We start from the raw sequence: 19655 nt of genomic DNA on the forward strand, positions 1-19655 counted from the left end.
ATAATAAGCCTCATAAAGGGACTAGGAATTGAACTGGGTTTAGGAGGGACCCATAGGTAGATTGGGATCATCAATCATCCAACTCCACCAGTGCAGAGCCTCTTGAACTCTCTGGGGCAAAGAGTCACATTTTTGGTTGCTTGTTTTCATTTGATTTTCTACTCTTCCAGTAACACGGTCTTACTGTGGATGTCTATTATGTAGTTCATGTCACATGACTCTCAAAAGAGAATTCAACAGTAACAAAGCTGGCCTATACCCTGTTCATCGAGTTGAGTCCACTGATCATGCACATGGATATCACAGCAATTTGAAATTGCCATAAAATTGCCTCGGTATTTATTCTCAATTCCTGTGCTTAGCTCACTGCACACCCAAACAAACAGTTGCCCTCATTCATGGATCACATTTTGACTAGCACTGCACTAGTGGGACTTCCTGAGCTACAAAGACAGGAAACTACAATTGATATTTCCCAAAGTTGCTTGCAGGCAGGTGCCTGGATGTGATTTCGATTCCACCAATTACATGTTCTGGTTCTGGGCTTAGATTCTGAACTGAGGTCAATAGGAGAGGCAGACTACCCATTTCATGGGGCAGTTTGTGCCAGCAGCAACGTAGCTTCCTGTAGCTTCAGAAAAGAGCTTTATGAAAAAGCTTTAGAGAAATAGCAGTGCAATTCCGAGGGCCGGAAGTTGCTCTGGGAACTTGGCTTAGGGCTATTTCCTCCAGCCTATCCAATTATTTGTTAAATTGCCTAATATCTGGTAATAAATTCTATCTGTGTTATACACTGAATCTGTTGTCTGTTAGAAGCAGGGCTACATTGATGAAGATTAAGTGTAAATTTTGATTTGGGGAACTTAGCTGTAGACTAGTGTTTCTCAAACTTTATTGTGAGTATGGATCTTCTGGGAATGTTGGTAAAATCAGATTCTGATTTGTAGTGTAGAGCGGGGTTGTGATAAGCTCACAGTTAATGCTGATGGTGCTGGTCCACAGCCCAGGTTTGATTAGCAAAACTTTAGATTAGACTAAGCCTCTAGGAGCAACTTCCACTCCAGTGCCCTAGATGGCAGATGTTAGGCTTCATCAAGATGATGAGAAAATATTGGGACCATTTTCACGACTTTCCCTGGATTAGAAGCAGTGGGCCTATGGCCACATTCAACATACAACCATCATTTGTCTTTTTCCTTTTTAAAAAGCAAAGTTTAAAAATCATTTTTTCGTATATCTGTATCTATATAGTTAGAGAGATACATAAATACATATACATATATACAGAGAGGAGAGATAAAGGAGAGAGGTTAAAAAATCAATTCTAAGCAGAGTTTTCAAACATGATTTACAGGTAACAGTTCAGGTTTTGCCACGTTAGTGAAGATATGCAACATACCCATTTTCGAAATGAAAGAAATGAACATCACAGTACTCATGGTCCTATCGAGGTCCACTTTAAGTCCATATGTATATGATTCAGCCATAAAATGAGTCCCAGTGTGTGAGCACTAATCTACACCTGTGGCCTTGGCTTTGAACTGTGATATGCTTGTGATTTCTAAGAAGTATATATGCCATCCTGAGCTTTCAACTAAATTCCAGCCCTTAATTCTGCATCTGTCTACTCAACATTTCTGCCTACTCGATATATGCTTGATAGATCCACAAGTCAAGATATTAATGTTAATCTCATTTATAAACTCCCAGAAATTTGCTTCTCATTCTGTGTTCTGCTTTTCAGAGAACTGCGTTGTTGATCACAAGACTGCCAAAGCTATAAACATATGAATTATTCACTGGCTGCTGGTTCTCTTTTAATTCTTTTACAACACCGGGTCTTATAGTCCCTTGTTCCTCTTCGCTTGCAGTTTACAGCTGCTTTTAGTTTCTACTACCGTTGCCTTTGTTGAAACTCTTATAAGCAGAAAATATAGTTTGAATCCCATGCCTGCTAATTTCTAGCTGTATGACTTGGAGAAAACATTTAAATTTCCTTTCCTTGTCTGTAAAAATAAATCATGTCTCAGTAAATCTGGAGAAAGACACATTTTTTATTTTTATTTATTTACTTATTTTTTATTGTACTTTGGGCTCTGGGGTACATGTACACATCCTGCATCCTGCAGGATTGTTGCATAGGTGCATAGGTACATACATGCCATGGTGATTTGCTGTTTCCATCTGCCCCCGCCCCCACCACCGCCAGGCATTTTTCCCAGTGTTATCCCTCCCCATCCTTCCCGCCCCCCCTGCTGTCCCCGCCGTCCACTCCCCTCCATTCCCCCACCTAGCCCTGTGACTGTTGTTCCCTTCCCTGTGCCCAAGTGTTCTCATTGTTCATCACCCACCTATGAGTGAAAACGTGGTGTTTGGTTTTAAAAGACACATACATTTTTTTTTAAATTTTTTATTGGATTATAGGTTTTGGGGTACATGAGCAGAGCATGCAAGACAGTTGCGTAGGTACACACATACATTTTTTAAAAGATTGTAATGTTAAAGAAAGCTTTAATTATTAAAAAAATGTTTTTTTAAAATGACGCATTTAGAGAATAGTTCCTGGAAGGAACTATTAAAAATAAAAAAACAGAGTGAATATCTGCTTTACCAAAGTAGTTTTGAGGATTATCTAAGATATTCTAGGTAAAACTCAACACAGTACCTGGTTCTTTGTAGACATTTAATGATGGATTACCTGTATTCATCAGCACACCTCACTCAGTTTGACTGCTTTCTAAACAAGACCTTGGGAAAACTTTTTAACCTCCTTGTGTTCAATTTCCTCATCAGTAAAGCTGAGATAATAATAATAATACCTACTTTATGAAACTGTTCTGAAGTAAATCTCAGATTAATAATTCAATACATTTTATACACGTAGATTAGCAGGGTATCTGACACACAGTAAGTGCTAATATATGTTTATTGAAATATTAATGTTATCATCATCATGAGAGTTTTATCTTCAATCTTGTCCCCTAATAATTGATTCTCACACTTCACCAACAGAATCTGTGTAAAATCCAAATGTCATCTTTTTTAGTGCCACAGCTTTCAGTGGCATTCTCACCCAAAGGAAGTTTTTAATAATAATAATATTATTATTATTATTTTACTTTAGGTGCATACTATATCTGGCATTTCTCCCCATGTTATCCCTTCCCACCCTCCCCTCCCTCCCACCCCCCACTGTCTGTCCCCTATCCCCCACAACTGCCCCCAGTGTGTGATGCTCCTCTCCCTGATTCCATGTGTTCTCTTTGTTCGACACCCATCTATGAGTTAGAACATATGGTGTTTGGCTTTCTGTTCTTGTGTCAGTTTGCTGAGAATGATGGTTTCCAGATTCATCCAAGCCCCTACAAAGGACACGAACTCATCATTTTTTATGGCTGCATAGTATTCCATGGTGTATATATACCATGTTTTCTTTGTCCAGTCTATCACTGATGGTCATTTGGCTTGTTCCAGGTCTTTGCTATTGTACACAGGGCTGCAATGAACATATGTGTGCATGTGTCTTTATAATCGAACGATTTATAGTTCTTTGGGTATATACCCAGTAATGGGATTGCTGGGTCAAATGGAATTTCTATTTCTAGATCCTTGAGAAATCACCACACTGTCTTCCACAATGGTTGAACTAAGACCTACATGATAGCCTGGGATCAGACTTAGGCCTTCAATTTCCATTCTTATTTTCAGTGCTCACAAAAAACTGTCTAAATTGAGTCTAAGAAAAAATCTATTTTCTCCCACCCACCAATAAATAAGCAAACAACAAAAAAGCTATTTATTTGATATTTCCATTAATTACCTTCATCTCAACATGACTAATTCTAATACATAGTTTAAAATTCACCATAGTAACCTATAACTTTATGTAACATTCTGTGTCTCCCCTAGCAAAAATTGCATGCTTCCAACTTAATTGCTGTAATCTTGTCTTTGTACTTCTGAACCCAATAGTAAGTAGAGTTACTTAATATATATTTGTTGAAAGGATTGGGGTATTAAAAAATTGTAGAAAAGATAAACTACATACACACACACACATACATATGCACATACATAATTATATAATCATATATCATATTTTTCTTGTTTTATGCTACTCATTTCTCATATTTAGTACCTGTGTTGAAAATTGCTAATATTTATTAGAAAAAGTATTTGGTTTGGCTTTCCATAATTACTAAGTTCTCCTTTGGACAAGCAGCACATTTGCAAAGTGCATGGATAGTATGAAGCCTGTGTTTATGAGACAGTGATACTAGTTGATCACAATGTATCAGTAACTTTGGCATTGATTGAAAAAGCAGTTGCTCTAACAAACTGGGATATATAGCCAGTTTAAACTGTGAAAAGTGGAGTTAAGAAAATAGGCCTTGCTTTTAGGAAATCCAAGTTCAAATTCCAGCCACCTGCTTACTCTATGCCATCTTGACCAAGTTTTCAAACCTCCTGAAGGCTGCTACCCTATGAAATGGAACTAATAGTGATGTCCAGATAAAAAGATTATTGAGAGTATCAAACAAGGCATTGTGAGTTGTTTTAAACTTAGGCTCTAACAAACATTCTCAAGGCTCAGAAATCTACCATAAGTCACACAGGTATCAGTCTGCTTAGACGGATACAGCGTAGGAACTGGAATTTGTAACTGTGGTATCACATACTCCTCACTGGGTTGGAATTCTCCTAGATATCCATGCAGCACAGTTAAGATGCAAGATGAGTTCCACATCCAGCAGGTTCAGGAGCTGTCCTGGCTTAAAAATTTTATTTCCCACAAGAGCTGTATCTCTTGAAATGATCCTACAGTCATAGACTACAAGGTCGCCACAAGAGGAAAGGTCTGTTCTAAGAGTTGCCACATGCAGAGCAGCCCAAAGCTGTGGCTGCTTACCAGGCATTCACAGTTTAAAATTTGTGCTAGAATAAGTACAGTGCAGGTGCAATTTATCTCAGGAAATATTTTATCATGAACAATATAACTTATGAGTTGGCATTCTTTTATTTTTATTTATTTATTTATTTTTTAAATTTCTGTACAGGTCTTGCACACGTTTTATTACATTTATTCCCAGGTACTTTACATTTTGTGTTGTTATTATAAATGGTATTTTCCAACAACTTGTTGCCAATGTTTAGAAATACAACAAATTTTTATTTTTATCCAACAATCTTACTAAATTCTTATATTAACTCTAATATTTTTTTTAATTTTTTATTGAATTTTAGGTTTTGGGGTACATGTGCAGAACGTGCAAGACAGTTGCATGGGTACACACATGGCAGTGTGTTTTGCTTCCTTTCTCCCCTTCACCCACATTTGGCATTTTTCCTCAGGCTATCCCTCCCTAGCTCCCCCCCACACCCGCTGGCCCTCCACTTTTCCCCCAAATAGACCCCAGTGTTTAGTACTCCCCTCCCTGTGTCCATGTGTTCTCATTTTTCATCACCCTCCTATGAGTAAGAATATGCAGTGTTTAATTTTCTGTTCTTGTGTCAGTTTGCTGAGAATGATGTTCTCCAGATTCATCCATGTCCCTACAAACGACACAAACTCATCATTTCTGATTGCTGCATAATATTCCATGGTGTATATGTGCCACATTTTCCCAATCCAGTCTATCATCGATGGGCATGTGGGTTGGTTCCAGGTCTTTGCTATTGTAAACAGTGCTGCAATGAACATTAGTGTGCATGTGTCCTTATATAGAATGATTTATAATCCTTTGGATATATACCCAGTAATGGGATTGCTGGGTCAAATGGAATTACTATTTCTAAGGCCTTGAGGAATCGCCACACTGTCTTCCACAATGGTTGAACTAATTTACACTCCCACCAACAGTGTAAAAGTGTTCCTTTTTCTCCACATCCTCTCCAGCATCTGTTGTCTCCAGATTTTTTAATGATCGCCATTCTAACTGGCGTGAGATGGTATCTCAATGTGGTTTTGATTTGCATCTCTCTAATGACCAGTGATGATGAGCATTTTTTCATATGATTGTTGGCCTCATATATGTCTTCTTTTGTAAAGTGTCTGTTCATATCCTTTGCCCAATTTTAAATGGGCTTTTTTTTTTTTTCTGTAAATCTGTTTGAGTTCTTTGTAAATTCTGGATATCAGCCCTTTGTCAGATGGGTAAACTGCAAAAATTTTTTCCCATTCTGTTGGTTGCCGATTCACTCTAGTGACTGTTTCTTTTGCTGTGCAGCAGCTGTGGAGTTTGATTAGGTCCCATTTGTCTATTTTGGCTTTTGTTGCCAATGCTTTTGGTGTTTTGTTCATGAAGTCCTTGCCTACTCCTGTGTCCTGGATGGTTTTGCCTAGATTTTCTCCTAGGGTTTTTATGGTGCCAGGTCTTATGTTTAAGTCTTTAATCCATCTGGAGTTAATTTTAGTTTTAGCAGGTTACCAGAGTGACTAACAGGAGGCAGTTAACCAATGGTCATATTCTCTACAAAAACCTGAGATTGTTAATCTTTTCTCTGCACATGGAATATGAGTTTAATAAGCATTAAAAAGAGGATAATATATGCATATGAATATGCAAAAAAATATCAGAAAGGGTAAATGTATCTAAAGGGAATGAAATATGTATAATTTTGTAAGAGAGGAGTTATAGGTGTCAGTCATTACATGATTTTTATTGATAAACTCTTAAGTATAAGAGTGAAATCTTGTTCATCAAAGAGAAAGTCTTGCTTCATGGTTAGCCTGTCAATACATGACATTAAGTAGAAACGGGATTTTGGTCTCTGTTGCTGTATGGAAAACAGAGCTGACTCACAGACCCCTTTTACCACCACCCTCAAATGATCTTCTTCCCAAACCTCTCAACTCAGACAAATTGACTGTGATGCTTTGAGCTGTAATTGTCTCCTAGCAAGGCAATTTTTGTACATATGCCAGTAGGATTAAGAAGATTGAATGTGAGTTGTTCCATTAAAATGGACCAACATTTCTATGGTTAATTACCACAGTTAAATATAGCACCTGAATGATGAGGCAGAATAATCAGTGCATTTTCCCCTTGCATCAGATGGCTCTTCATAGTGAGAGCTGCCTGTGTCTTATAAATATACACTATTGATTATCAAGAATGAGCAAGAGTTAAACTAGGAATCAATGCAAGTTCATCCAATTCCAGGAGAACTCTTCAAAGTATATGTACCACCAATTGATGACATCCACACCATCATCTTCATCTTCACATGTAGATATTATAATTCAGAATCCACCATCCCTTTAATTGAAGTACAAGTAGATAAAAGTTGGAACATAAATACTGATAAAATAAATATTAAAGGTATATGTAGTTTATAGGTAAATAGATGTGGATTTCTAATACTTATGTTATATTTAATTAGGAAACCCACATGTATTCTATGTATCAGAGTTTGAATGGAAAAGTGGATATACTTGAACAAGTATACATTATAATTATAAATCAGATCTAAAGTTTCAAGTGATATTAAAAATAATGTTAAGGCACATATTAAATTATTTTTTCTATGAAAAACAATACTGTGTTATTATATTAGTCAGGGTTCTCTAGAGGGACAGAACTAATAGGCTATGTATATAAAGAAGAGTTTATTATTAACTCACACAATCACAAGATCTCACAATAGGCCATCTGCAAGTCCAGGAGCTAGGAGAGCCTGTCGAAGTCCCAAAACTGAAAGATGCAGTCTGATGTTCGAGGGCGGGAAGCATCCATCACAGGAGAAAGATGTAGGCTGACAGGTTAGGCCAGTCTAGTCTTTTCATGTTTTTTTGACTGCTTTATACTCTAGCCTAGCTGGAAACTGATTAGGCGGTGCCCACCCAGACTAAGGGTGGGTCTGCCTTTCCTAGCCCATTGAATCAAATGTTAATCACCTTTGGCATCACCCTCACAGATACACCCAGCATCAATACTTTGTATCCTTCAGTCCAATCAAGTTGGCACTCAGTGTTAACCCTCATAGGTCCACCCCTTGTCAACCCATACAAATCTCCTGAGATGATACGTAATCTAAAAATAAAGAAAATAGTAAGAACATAATTATGCCTAATGTAATACAACTATCGTTAGTACCACTGGAAACACCAATCCCCAAACCAAATGCTATTACACAACGTTACTGATACTTAAATACTGATATGAAGTCAGTAAATCTTATGTCACATACTAAAGGAAAAAGGATGCAAAATGAAGATATTTTCTTAGTACAGGTGTATGAATAAACAAACATGTTTTTAATAAGAGAGGAAGGAAATACTCATAACAATTGCAGACTTCATTTCTGCACCTGGCGACATGGTTGTAGCTGGTATTGATGACTACTTTCTTCTACTACCCATTGCGTTTTTTGCCTTTAGCAAGCACCTCAGCAGGTTGTGGCTTTTTCCTGGTGGCATGACCCATACCTTCATTCCTGAAGAGTCTGGGCCATTTGTAGTCCTGCCTGGATTGGGCTGCTGTAGTTTCCCATTGACCTTAATCACAGGGCATGGTAGTACCGAGGGACGCCCTAATGGATCTCCTGTATTCCATGCATACTTTTCCTTATCTCTGTTATGGAGTAATAAAGTGATTTCATCTTGTTAGTCCAGGTCAGTCACCCCAGCCAACACTGTAACTCCCTTCATAGCCTGTTGAGTTAAAGGTAGATGGAGCCCAGAGTATCCACGTGGCAATCTTAACTTCCAGTTTAATTGAATCATTGATGTGTCTCCTGGTGGCAGCATTCCTGTCTCTGGAACCAAGACCTCTAGGCCAGCAGAACATAATGTTGCGTGAACAGGAAGCAAAAATTTTGCCAGTGGATCTGTAGGGGTGATGGTGAGTGAGCCACTTCCACTGCCATCCCTTGATTCCTGGACCCATGAGTCCTGGCTATGGGAGAAACAGTTCCATATATTGGATGCTAATTTAGAGCATACACGGCCTTGTGGAGAACTTTGCCCCAGCCCTGCAAACTATTGTCACCTAGTTTATGTTGTAATTATGATTTCAAAAGGCCATTCCACCATTTTATCAATCCAGCTGCTTCAGGATGATGGGGAACATGGTAAGACCAGTGAATTCCATTAGCTTGAGCCTACTGCTGCACTTCTGTAGCTGTAAAGTGAGTGCCTTGGTCAGAGGTGATGCTGTGTGGAATACCATGATGGTGAATAAGACATTCTGTCTTAGTGTTAGTCTTGGCAGAAGCACTGTATGCAGGATAGGCAAACCCATATCCGAATTAAGTGTCTGTTTCAGTGAGGACAAACTTCTACCTTTTCCATGTTGGAAAAGGTCCAATATAATCAACCTTCCACCAGGTAGCTGACTGATCACCCTAAGGAATGGTATCACATCAAGAGCTCAGTGTTGGTCTCTGCTACTGGCAAATTGGCCACCCAGCAGTGCCATAGCCAGCTCAGCCTTGGTGAGTGAAAGTTCATGTTGCTGAACCAGTGCGTAATGTCCATCCCTGCCACTTTGTTCATGGGCCCATTGAGCGATGACAGGGGTGGCTGGGGAGAAAGGCTGAGTGGTGCCCACAGAAAGGGTTATCCACTTGGATTATTAAAATCCTCCTCTGCTATCACCTGTTGGTGAACACTCACATGGGATACAAATATCTTCACAGTTTTTGACCACTCAGAGAGTTTCATCCATATACCTCTTCCCCAAATTCCTTAGTCACCAATTTTCCAATCATGCTTTTTCTAAGTCCCTGACCATCCAGACAAACAATTGGCATTGGCTACAGCCCATGAATCAGCATATAATTACCCATCTAGCTATTTCTCCCTCCATGCAAAGTGCACAACAGCACTGCTCAAAGTCCTGCTCACTGGTAAGATTCACTGCTGTCCTTGACGGATGTCCTAGGAAAAGGCTATAGTACTGCAGCTGTCCACTTTCAGGTAGTGCCTGCATATCGTGCAGAACCACCTGTGAACCAGGCCCTAGTCTTCTCTTCCTGTCAGCTGATCATAGGGAACTCCCCATGAGGCCATTGGTGTAGGCTGGGAAAAGAAGGCAGGGCAGCAGGAGTGGATACCATGAGTTGTGAGCCACTTCCTCATGTACCTTACTTGTGCCTTCAGGACCCACTCTAGCCCGATCACGTGTATACCACTTCCATTTGTTGATGGAATGCTGTTGTGCATGACCTACTTTATGGCTAGATGGATCAGACAGCACCCAGTGCATGATAGGCAGTTTAGGACACATGGTGACTTGATGACCTATAACCAAATGTTCAGTGTCCACCAAAGCCCAGTAACAGGCCAAGAGCTATCTCTCAAAAGAAGAGTAGTTATCTGCAGAAGATGGCAGGACCTTGCTCCAAAATCCAAGAGGCTTCCAATATGATTTGCCTATAGGGGCCTGCCAAAGGCTCCAAAGAGCATCCTTATCTGCCACTGACACCTCAAGCACCATTGGATATGGGTGGTCATTTGGCCCAAGTGGCAGAGCAGCTTGCACAGCAGCCTGAACTGATTGCCGAGCCTTCTCCTGTTCTGGACCCCACTCAAAACTGAGAGTCTTTCAGGTCACTTGATATATGGGCCAGAGTCACACACCCAATTGAGGAATGTGTTACCTCCAAAATCCAAATAAGCCCACTAGGCATTGTGACTCTTTCTTGGTAGTGTAGGAGGGGCCAGATGCATCAACTTATCCTTCACCTTAGAAGGACTATTTTGACAGGCTGCACACCATTGGACCCCTAGAAATTTTACTGAGGTAGAAGGTCCCTGAACTTTAGTTGGATTTATTTCCCACTGTCTAACACACAAATGTCTCACCAACAAGTCCAGTATCTTTGCTACTTCTTGTTCACTGTATCCAATCAGCATAATGTCATCAATGTGATAGACCAGTGTGATACTTTGTGGAAGCAAAAAGCAATCAAGGTCTCTCTGAATGAGATTATGACACAAAGCTGGAGAGTTGATATACCCCTGAGGTAGGAGAGTAAAGGTATATTGCTGGCCTTACCAGCTGAAGGCAAATTGCTTCTGAGGGGCCTTAGAGACAGGAATGGAGAAAAGACATTTGCCAAAGCATACCAAGTATGAGGTGATGTGTTAATTTGCTCGAGCAATGAAACCACATGTGGTATAGCAGCTGCAATTGAAGTAACCACTTGGTTAAGCTTACAATAATCCACTGTCATTCTCCAAGATCCCTGTCTTCTGCAAAGGCCAAATGGGAGAGTTGAATGGGGATGTGGTGGAAATCACCACCCCTGCATCTTTCAAGTCCTTGATGATAGCACTAATCTCTGCAATCCCTCCAGGGATGAGATATTGTTCTTGATTTAATATTTTTCTAGGAAGAGGTGGCTCTACTGGCTTCCAATTGGCCTTTCCTACCATAGTAGCCCTCACCCTACCAGTCAGGGAGCCAATGTAGGGGTTCTGCCCACTGCTAAGTATGTCTATGCCAATTATGCATTCTGGCACTGCAGAAATGACCACAGGATGAGTCCCAGGACCCACTGGACCCACAGTAAGTTGGACCTGAGCTAAAACTCCATTAGTTACCTAACCTCTAATAAGCCCCTACTTTAACTGGAGACGACAATGTGTTTTGCGTCCCCTGGAATCAGTGTCAGCTCAGAGACAGTGTCCAGTAGTCCCCAAAATATCTGATCATTTCCGTTTTTCCAGTGCACAGTTACACAGGTAAAAAGCTAGAGGCTTCCATGGAAAAAAAAATGTAAGAAAGACCAAGAGTAAAAGTTGTCTGTAATGTAGTGGGGTCCTTCCCCAAGGGGACATGGGCTTCCTTTTATTCAAGAGGTTCTGGGTCTGTAAACTGTGTCAAGTCTGGAAGTTGATTGAGAGGCCATGATTCTCTGTTTTTATAATTCAAATTAGTCTTTTGTTCATTTGACCTAAAAGTTTTCTGCCTATATAAATTAAGTAGAACTGCAGTAGGCTTCCTATCAATTACACTTCTGGTGACACTGTAATTAATTAACCAATGCCAGAGCTCTACATGTGTCAGACTATTCTGATTGCTGCTTTGCCTCTGCTGTTCATTACGATAGTTGTGCCCACCTTGATTTTGATGGTTGAGTTCTGCCACTTGGCCCTTGCCACCTCAGGATTCAATTATTCCCATGGTATTTAAGTTTTGTCATTGAGTGACTGTGGTTTCCATTATTTGATCCAATATACAAATAAGAGCAATTACAGGGCTTTTCAAAGATGCAGGTGCTGCCCTCATGAATCTGTTTTGTAAGGCATTGGTCAAGGTTATATCTTCTGGACCCTCCCAGCTGGGAAGAGTAGGTCTAAATTGACTAATCCACACCGTCTCAATCTCCCTAAGCCTTTGGATCACTTCCACGACATTAAACCAAGAGAGATCCAGCTCGGTCACAGTGGGCCATCTTTTATCCATATTTTAACTAACCAAGCAAATAAACTATTAGAACCTCTTTTTTTTAACTCCCCAAGCTGCAACATTAAATGCAGAGTCACTGGTTGATGGGCCCAAATCAATACATTCAGCCTGATCCAACTCTATGTTCCTTCCACCATTATCCCACACTCTTTACATCCATTCCCATACCTGTTCTCCAGATTTCTGTTTGTATTAATTAGAGAATTCAAGCAGTTCTTTTCAAGTGTAGCACACCTCTTCATGGGTCACACTCTCAACCTCACCTCTAGGGGCCTGCCAGGACCTTAGTCTATTTATAGGTCTAGAAGCAAACAGGTGTGTTGGGGGTGGCTCCTAAGGAGAATCAACTTTGTCTTGCCTGGCAGCTGCCTCAGGGTAAGTCATCACTGTTGCCTCAGGCAGCACAGGGTTTAACTCCTCAAACAGGTGGAAAGGCTGATGGCAGCATGGGTTGTGGAGACGATGTTGCCACTACTGGGTATGGGAAAGCTGTTTCTTCTAGCAAGAAAAGATTCATCAGAATTTACAAACTCAGTGTCCCCAGCTTCATCAGGGTCACCCCCAGATTCATCTCCCACATGTCCCCATTCCAAGTTTCAGGATCCCATTCTTTTCCAATCAATGCTCTAACTGTAATAGTAGACACCTGGCAAAACTGTGCATGCACCTTTTTTTGCAAGCCAGCCACTAACATGATAAGAGCTTGTGTCCAGGTTTCCACAATTTCAGCTTTTTTTCACAGAAGATAAGTCTCTCACTCAGAACAAACTTAGTAGATTTGAGGCTCAGTATCTGATTCTGAAGCCAGGAGTTAGAATCCCTGAGTTTATCGTTTTCTTTCATCACTTTGTCCACTGAACTTAGGAGCAACCAACTAGCTTCATTATGTTCCTTGGTTCTCCACATATGATCAAAGGTACTATGTATAGAGTCACTATACTCCTTGCTTCTTATGAGTGATGAATCAGGAGTGTCAAATGCATTTATTTTGCATAACACTCTAAACAGTTCATGCCAAGGACTATGAGTGTTCTCCATTCTATCAGAAGTAGAGTCCTTAGCATGTTGGGGTCTAATATTAAGTAGCCAACTCCAGAAACCCCAAAACCAATAAAAGAATTCCATCCTTAATATTCTGTTCCTTTAGAACCACTCTTGGTACCAAAAATTGTCTTAGGGTTCTCTAGAGGGACAGATTAATAGGATAAATAAATAAATAAATAAAATATGAAGTGGAACTTGTTAAGTATTATCTCACATGATCACAAGGTCTCACAATAGGCCATCTGCAAGCTGAGGATCAGGAGAGCCAGTCCGAATTCTCACAACTGAAGAACTTGGAGTCCAAAGTTAGAGGGCAGGAAGCATCCAGCATAGGAGAAAGATGTAGGCTGAGAGGTTAGGCCAGTCTAGTCTTTTCTCGTTTTTCTGACTGCTTTATATTCTAGCCGTGCTGGCAGCTGATTAGATGGTGCCCACTCAGACTAAGGGTGGGTGTGTCTTTCCCACCCTACTGACTCAAATATTAGTCTCCTTTGGTAACACCCTCACAGACATGCCCAGGATCAATACTTTGCATCCTTCAATTCAGTCAAATTGACACTGAGTATTAACCATCCCAGATGTCTGGCCATATTTATTTGATTCCTAAACAGACTGGAAATTAGCATATGTTAACAGTTCTTGGTTTCTCATTTTCTAAATTAAAACAAGTCTGGAATGAGTCAAATAAACAGTTTGGCAAACTTAGTTTTAGCTAATTTTACTTAATTCTCTTTATTTTCTACTTCCTATGAATGGTTTAACAACTCTTAGAAAAAAATGGAAGAATATGCAAATGTTAGCTTTGAGTATAACTGTTTTTCCACATCGTGTCGATGTATTTTCAATGAAATTGGAAGCACACCTCCAAGTAGAAATAAAAATGCCCAAGCTGATTCACTCGAGTGTAGAAGACAAAGTTCATAACTGCCTGTGAGTCTGTAATGAGAATATCAATGCTGTTTTACAGCTTTTGTCCGCAAGAGAAGCTTCCAATGACCTTCCAGTCCTGTGTGATCACCAAAGAGTGCCAGGTTTCCGAATGGTCAGAGTGGAGCCCCTGCTCAAAAACATGCCACGACATGGTGTCCCCTGCAGGCACTCGTGTAAGGACACGTACCATCAGGCAGTTTCCTATTGGCAGTGAAAAGGAGTGTCCAGAACTTGAGGAAAAAGAACCCTGTGTGTCTCAAGGAGATGGAGTTGCCCCCTGTGCCATGTGAGTAACTAAAGAAGAGTACAGTGTCTGCCCAAATGGCATTGGTTCCGCTATGTGATTTTGACTGACAAGTATGCTGAGCAACAGTAATTTTGCATAAAAAATATATCTCTTTACAAACAGTATCCTTAAAAAAAAAAAAGATTTTACAGAATAAAAGTATCTTTGACAAACTAAACCTCAATGAAATTTTTAGCACCAATTCTATGTTTATGTATCTTCTGTAATAGGAGTTGCCAAAATGTTTCTGTAAAGGGGTAGGTAGTTAAGCATTAAGTATTGCAGGCTACACGTCTCTGTTACAATGACTCAACACTGCTATTGGAGCTATAGGTAATATGGAAACAACCGAGTGTGACTGAGTTCCAATAAAATTTTATTAGTAAAGAAAGGTGGCAGGTTATTTGTTCTTGGGCCACAGTTTGTCAACCTCCATTCCACAATGTAAAATAAACTTTCCAAATAATAGATAATTGTTAACTATTAAAATTTTGTACTGTGTATAACAAAGTCTAAACAATAGAGTAAAAGAATGCATCAAAATAACAAGACTTTAAGTTTCATGAGGACAAAGATTGAGAAAGGGGTTGGGTTTTTTGCTTGTTTACTTGTTGTTTAATTACTAGCATATATCACAGTACCTTGTACAAAGTAAGTGTTCAGTAAATATTCAGTGAATTCAGATTAGGTAAGACTCATTCTGAAACATTTGGCAGTATAACAGTATTAAAATATCATTTCCAAGTTATTATTGTGAATTAGTTTGTAATAACAATATTTCAGCTTAATCTGCATATAGGATATTTATAAAGTAACTTATGTTAGTTTTGCAATAGAGATGAGTGAATTTCATTGAGAGCATCTCTGGATCATCACAAACATTTAAAGAACATGCATATATCTAGATCTTAATGAACCATTGAGGACACATTACTACTGCTACAGTAACTATAACAACAGCAATAAAATGAGTAATGTTTTATACCAGATATGTAATCCTGCCGCACTTTGGACCCAACCACTGTGCTCTAATGTAAAAAGTGACAAAACCTCCACAGGGAATTTACTCCCCAAAGTCTCTGCCTACCCCACTGATTTTTCTGGTTCCTCTCCACATAATGGGCTCAAGAAAGTTGCCAGAATTTCCTGTGTTTTCTCTCCTATGAGATTCTTCTATTTTGTTGCAAACTAGGTCCTTTATTCTTTTTTTTTCTGAGGTATTCAAACACAATATCCTTGAGTATCTTTCTCCGTGCCTTTTTGGGGGGTAGTGTTTTTCACAGTACGCGTAATCAGTTTACATTGTTCAAAGACTATTCCTCTCATTGGACTTTTTGGGTTGAGCTAAATTGGATCTCTGATTTATTTTTTTTTTAACTTGTAACTCCCTTGACAAATGATCTGTTTGGTTTTACTTCCTTCCCCCAAACCCCGAAACCAGGCATCAATTATCTGTGTTTCTAGAGTTGACCTGAGTGCTGTTCTTCCTTTATAAATTCACATCATGTGGTGTTTCTTCATGACCCAGTCCTACAATTCTGTCAAGCAACAGATACCCACTTACAGAAATCAAAAACAGGCATGAAGTCCATCTTTACTGTCACGCAACCTTACCATTGACAGAGTGAAGCATATAGATCAGACATCTGAGGGCCGTTTAACCTTCTGCCTGATGCAGATGAACATTAGCACATCCATTTGCACCTATGTTGGCTGTTTATCTGATTACCTAGGAAGCATGTTGCTTAAAGTGACACAAAGTGCTACATGAGTCATTTTCTTTGTGCTTTTAGAGTATCCATTTTCCTTGAGGTGGAGAAATGCCATCTCTTCCTATCTTCAGTGGCATCAGGAAATGGTTCCCTAGCTATCTCCTTCAATCAAGTGTTGGACTGACAATCCCCTGACATTTCTCTCACATCATAATCTTGATTGGAGCTTTAGTTGAGACCCATAGATCTTCTTTCCTGTGCTCCACTGATGAGAAGTGTCAGCTCTTTGCATCACGCATCAGCACTCCTTAGGGATGCTCCATGCTCCAAAAAAAAAAAATCTTATTCTTGACAATAAAGAGTAAACTCTGAATTATTCTCTTATAATTTTTAATCCTAATACACAATTATAATTTTGCTACACTGTGCAGTTTTCATTCATTTTGATAAAGGAAAAGCAAATGTTTTGGTTTATCATCACTCAGAATATTTTCCATTTTCATATTCAATCCTCTTTTTTATAGGCAACAAGAAAGGGCAAGCTTGGGTTCAGCTTAATTGAACATAAAATTTCATGTTTTCAGCATTATGCTCTCTTTTCATAAAATATTTATAAGTAACTTCCAGTAATTGCAATTAAAGCAGAATCACCCTAAATTTAACCCCTCATTAAATGGAGTGCTACAAGAGCATAAAGAGGGAGCTGAAACCAAATATGCACCATAGATGTAGTCTATGACAGATTCCTTAGGAAAACGCTTTTGAGACTAATTCTCTTTAGAACAAAGTATGAGAGGAGTAGGTAAACATGGTATTCAATAAATATGGTTGCTGCTGCTGTGTTTTCTTTATTTAGGTATGGCTGGAGAACTACGGAGTGGACTGAGTGCCGTGTGGACCCTTTGCTAAGTCAGCAGGACAAGAGGCGTGGCAACCAGACAGCCCTCTGTGGCGGGGGCATCCAGACCCGAGAGGTGTACTGCGTGCAGGCCAACGAACACCTTCTCTCACAGTTAAATACCCACAAGAACAAAGAAGGTAACCTTTGCTTTCTTCTCAAGGCATCCTCTGAATGGATATATACACGGCCATCTGGGGCATGAGAGCTGCATTTCTGTTCACAGTGTGGCGGTATTCACTACAGTAAACAGTAATCCACCCTGTGGCTGTGAAGGTAGTTAATACAGCTCCATCTTTGGTCAGTTCTGGTTTACTAACAAACTTCTTTAAAATTTTGACTTAAAGGCCTTCTCAATTCAAAGTCTGCATCAAACTCTAGCAGGAATCATTTTAAAACTAGAATAACAAATTATCTGTAAGTATACACATGTCATGCAAATGTGTAGTCTGAATTCCAAAATTATATAAGAAGTAAAACCTGCTTGTCAAAAAAAAAACTTATTTGGATAAAATGTGGTTAAAAATAAGTTCATTATGATATTGAATAAAATTATCCATTAGAATTTAAATGAAATAAGTACAGAATCAAAACAGTAAAAGAAATCTTTAACCCAAAGGCATTTTTTAAAACTCTTTAATAATTTGGCAATCATATCTTTTTTTTTCAATTAAATCTGTTTCCAGACCAGATGTAGTAAGTGTACAAAAGAAAAAGTGAATCCAACATGGCCCAAGCTAAAAGTATATATTTTAGATAGTAGTGTGACTCTAAAACTATCATAATCACTGGATCAAGTGTACATTGAATTAGCGGATCTTAAGCACACACACAAAAACGAACATATTTAAGCAGTAATGTAAGCAGTCTTTCTCCTTCTGTCTGAGGAATAGCAGGACTTCTTTCACTGGCCCGTTGAACATATATCAGCATATACAATTTGTTTAAGAGAGTGAGGATAAATATCAGTACAGATTGCATGTCATGGATGTCCTCAAAGTCATCAAGAGAGCATGTAGATAAACCAGTAATTAAAATGCAATATGCTATGCCGTACAATAAGTTTCGGAATGAGCGTAGGGGAGTAGTGGAAACAGAGCCCTTTATGGTGGGAGTGACACTTAAGCTGAATGGTGTCAGAGACACTACTTACAGGTAAGTATGGCAAGAGTGCATGAGGAATTTTATTTCGGGCAAGGGAACAGTGTGTATTAATGCACAATGCTAAAAAAAAGCAAAAACAAAGGACAAATCTCACCAGTAAAGATGAATGTGTTGTATTTGGCAAGTTGTAGAGAGGGGAGGGGAGGAGAGGAGATGAAACGAAAGGATTCTATATCCGTAGACAATACCTTGGTAGAAAAAGTACAAGAATAAAGACCCTATTCAATACCACCAAATGAAACACCAACAAAGGAGAATATTGTGGGAAGGAACAGGAGTGAAAATGATCAGAAAATAAGGTAAAGAACCAAGAGAAATGAATGCCTTAAAAACCAAAAGAAGAGATGGCTTCTCTGTCCCTCCCAGAAAGAAGTGACACCAGTGACCAGAAACTCATGAAAGATAAAAACAAGTTTTGCAGATGCAACTTTCAACATTTAATTGTTCTGTATCCACTAACTTTACACAGCATGTAAACTCATTTAGGATTCTAGCCTAGGGATACATTTTACTACTAATGTATCTTGAGGTTATAAGGAAGTAGTATAAAACATGTAATGTTAGTACATTAATATTTTCTTGGCCACTTTAATGGCTGCATTTTAACACTCTTAAGTAGATTTATTATAGCAGTCTTTCCAGAGTAGTATAATTTCATTGCTAGAGGTAGATCAGATTTTCGTTTCGGAATGTCAATTATGTCCTGTAGGTTATTACTTTCCAAAGATCCTTCAGAATTCTGAACTGCAACTGGGTATTTTTTTAAAGCATTTTCTTTTAGAGCACCCCTGACCACTGCTAAAGCACAACAGACACCAAAAAGAAGTCATAGAAAAAGAATGAAAACTGAAAGAATATCATTATTAAGATGTATTTGTTAGACTGAAGCAAATGCCAAAACAAAGGTCAACAGAGATGGAAGTAATTAATTCACCTAAAATTAATATTTATCATGTAAACATGTAACATGAATAATTTAGGAATGTGTGTCCTTTCATACCAAGTATGAAGAATACTAATGAACTTCTTAAAGTCTTTGCAAAAACAGTTGATTCTCTCTAAAAATGTAGCTTTTATTCCACCAAGTTTAGACTCTTGTTAGTTTCTCTCTGGGAGCACTTAACATTTCCCAATAGGAAACATATTCAGTATACCTGCATCCCAGGGGTGACATGCGAAGTCTATAAATGTGTGTGAAGGGAGAA

The 19655-nt window shown here is 39.0% G+C and overlaps 1 protein-coding gene across 1 annotated transcript in view; it reads left to right on the plus strand.

The window, feature by feature from the left end:
• Positions 1-19655, plus strand: part of THSD7A (thrombospondin type 1 domain containing 7A) — a 518919-nt gene that overhangs the window by 245292 nt on the left and 253972 nt on the right. The window contains exons 3-4 of the mRNA XM_009002347.5: positions 14428-14676; positions 17245-17426. Of these exons, the coding sequence (XP_009000595.1) occupies positions 14428-14676; positions 17245-17426 (431 nt within the window). The remainder of the gene's footprint in view (positions 1-14427; positions 14677-17244; positions 17427-19655) is intronic.

This window comes from Callithrix jacchus, chromosome 11, assembly GCF_049354715.1.
Source record: "Callithrix jacchus isolate 240 chromosome 11, calJac240_pri, whole genome shotgun sequence".
Lineage (NCBI taxonomy): Eukaryota > Metazoa > Chordata > Mammalia > Primates > Cebidae > Callithrix > Callithrix jacchus.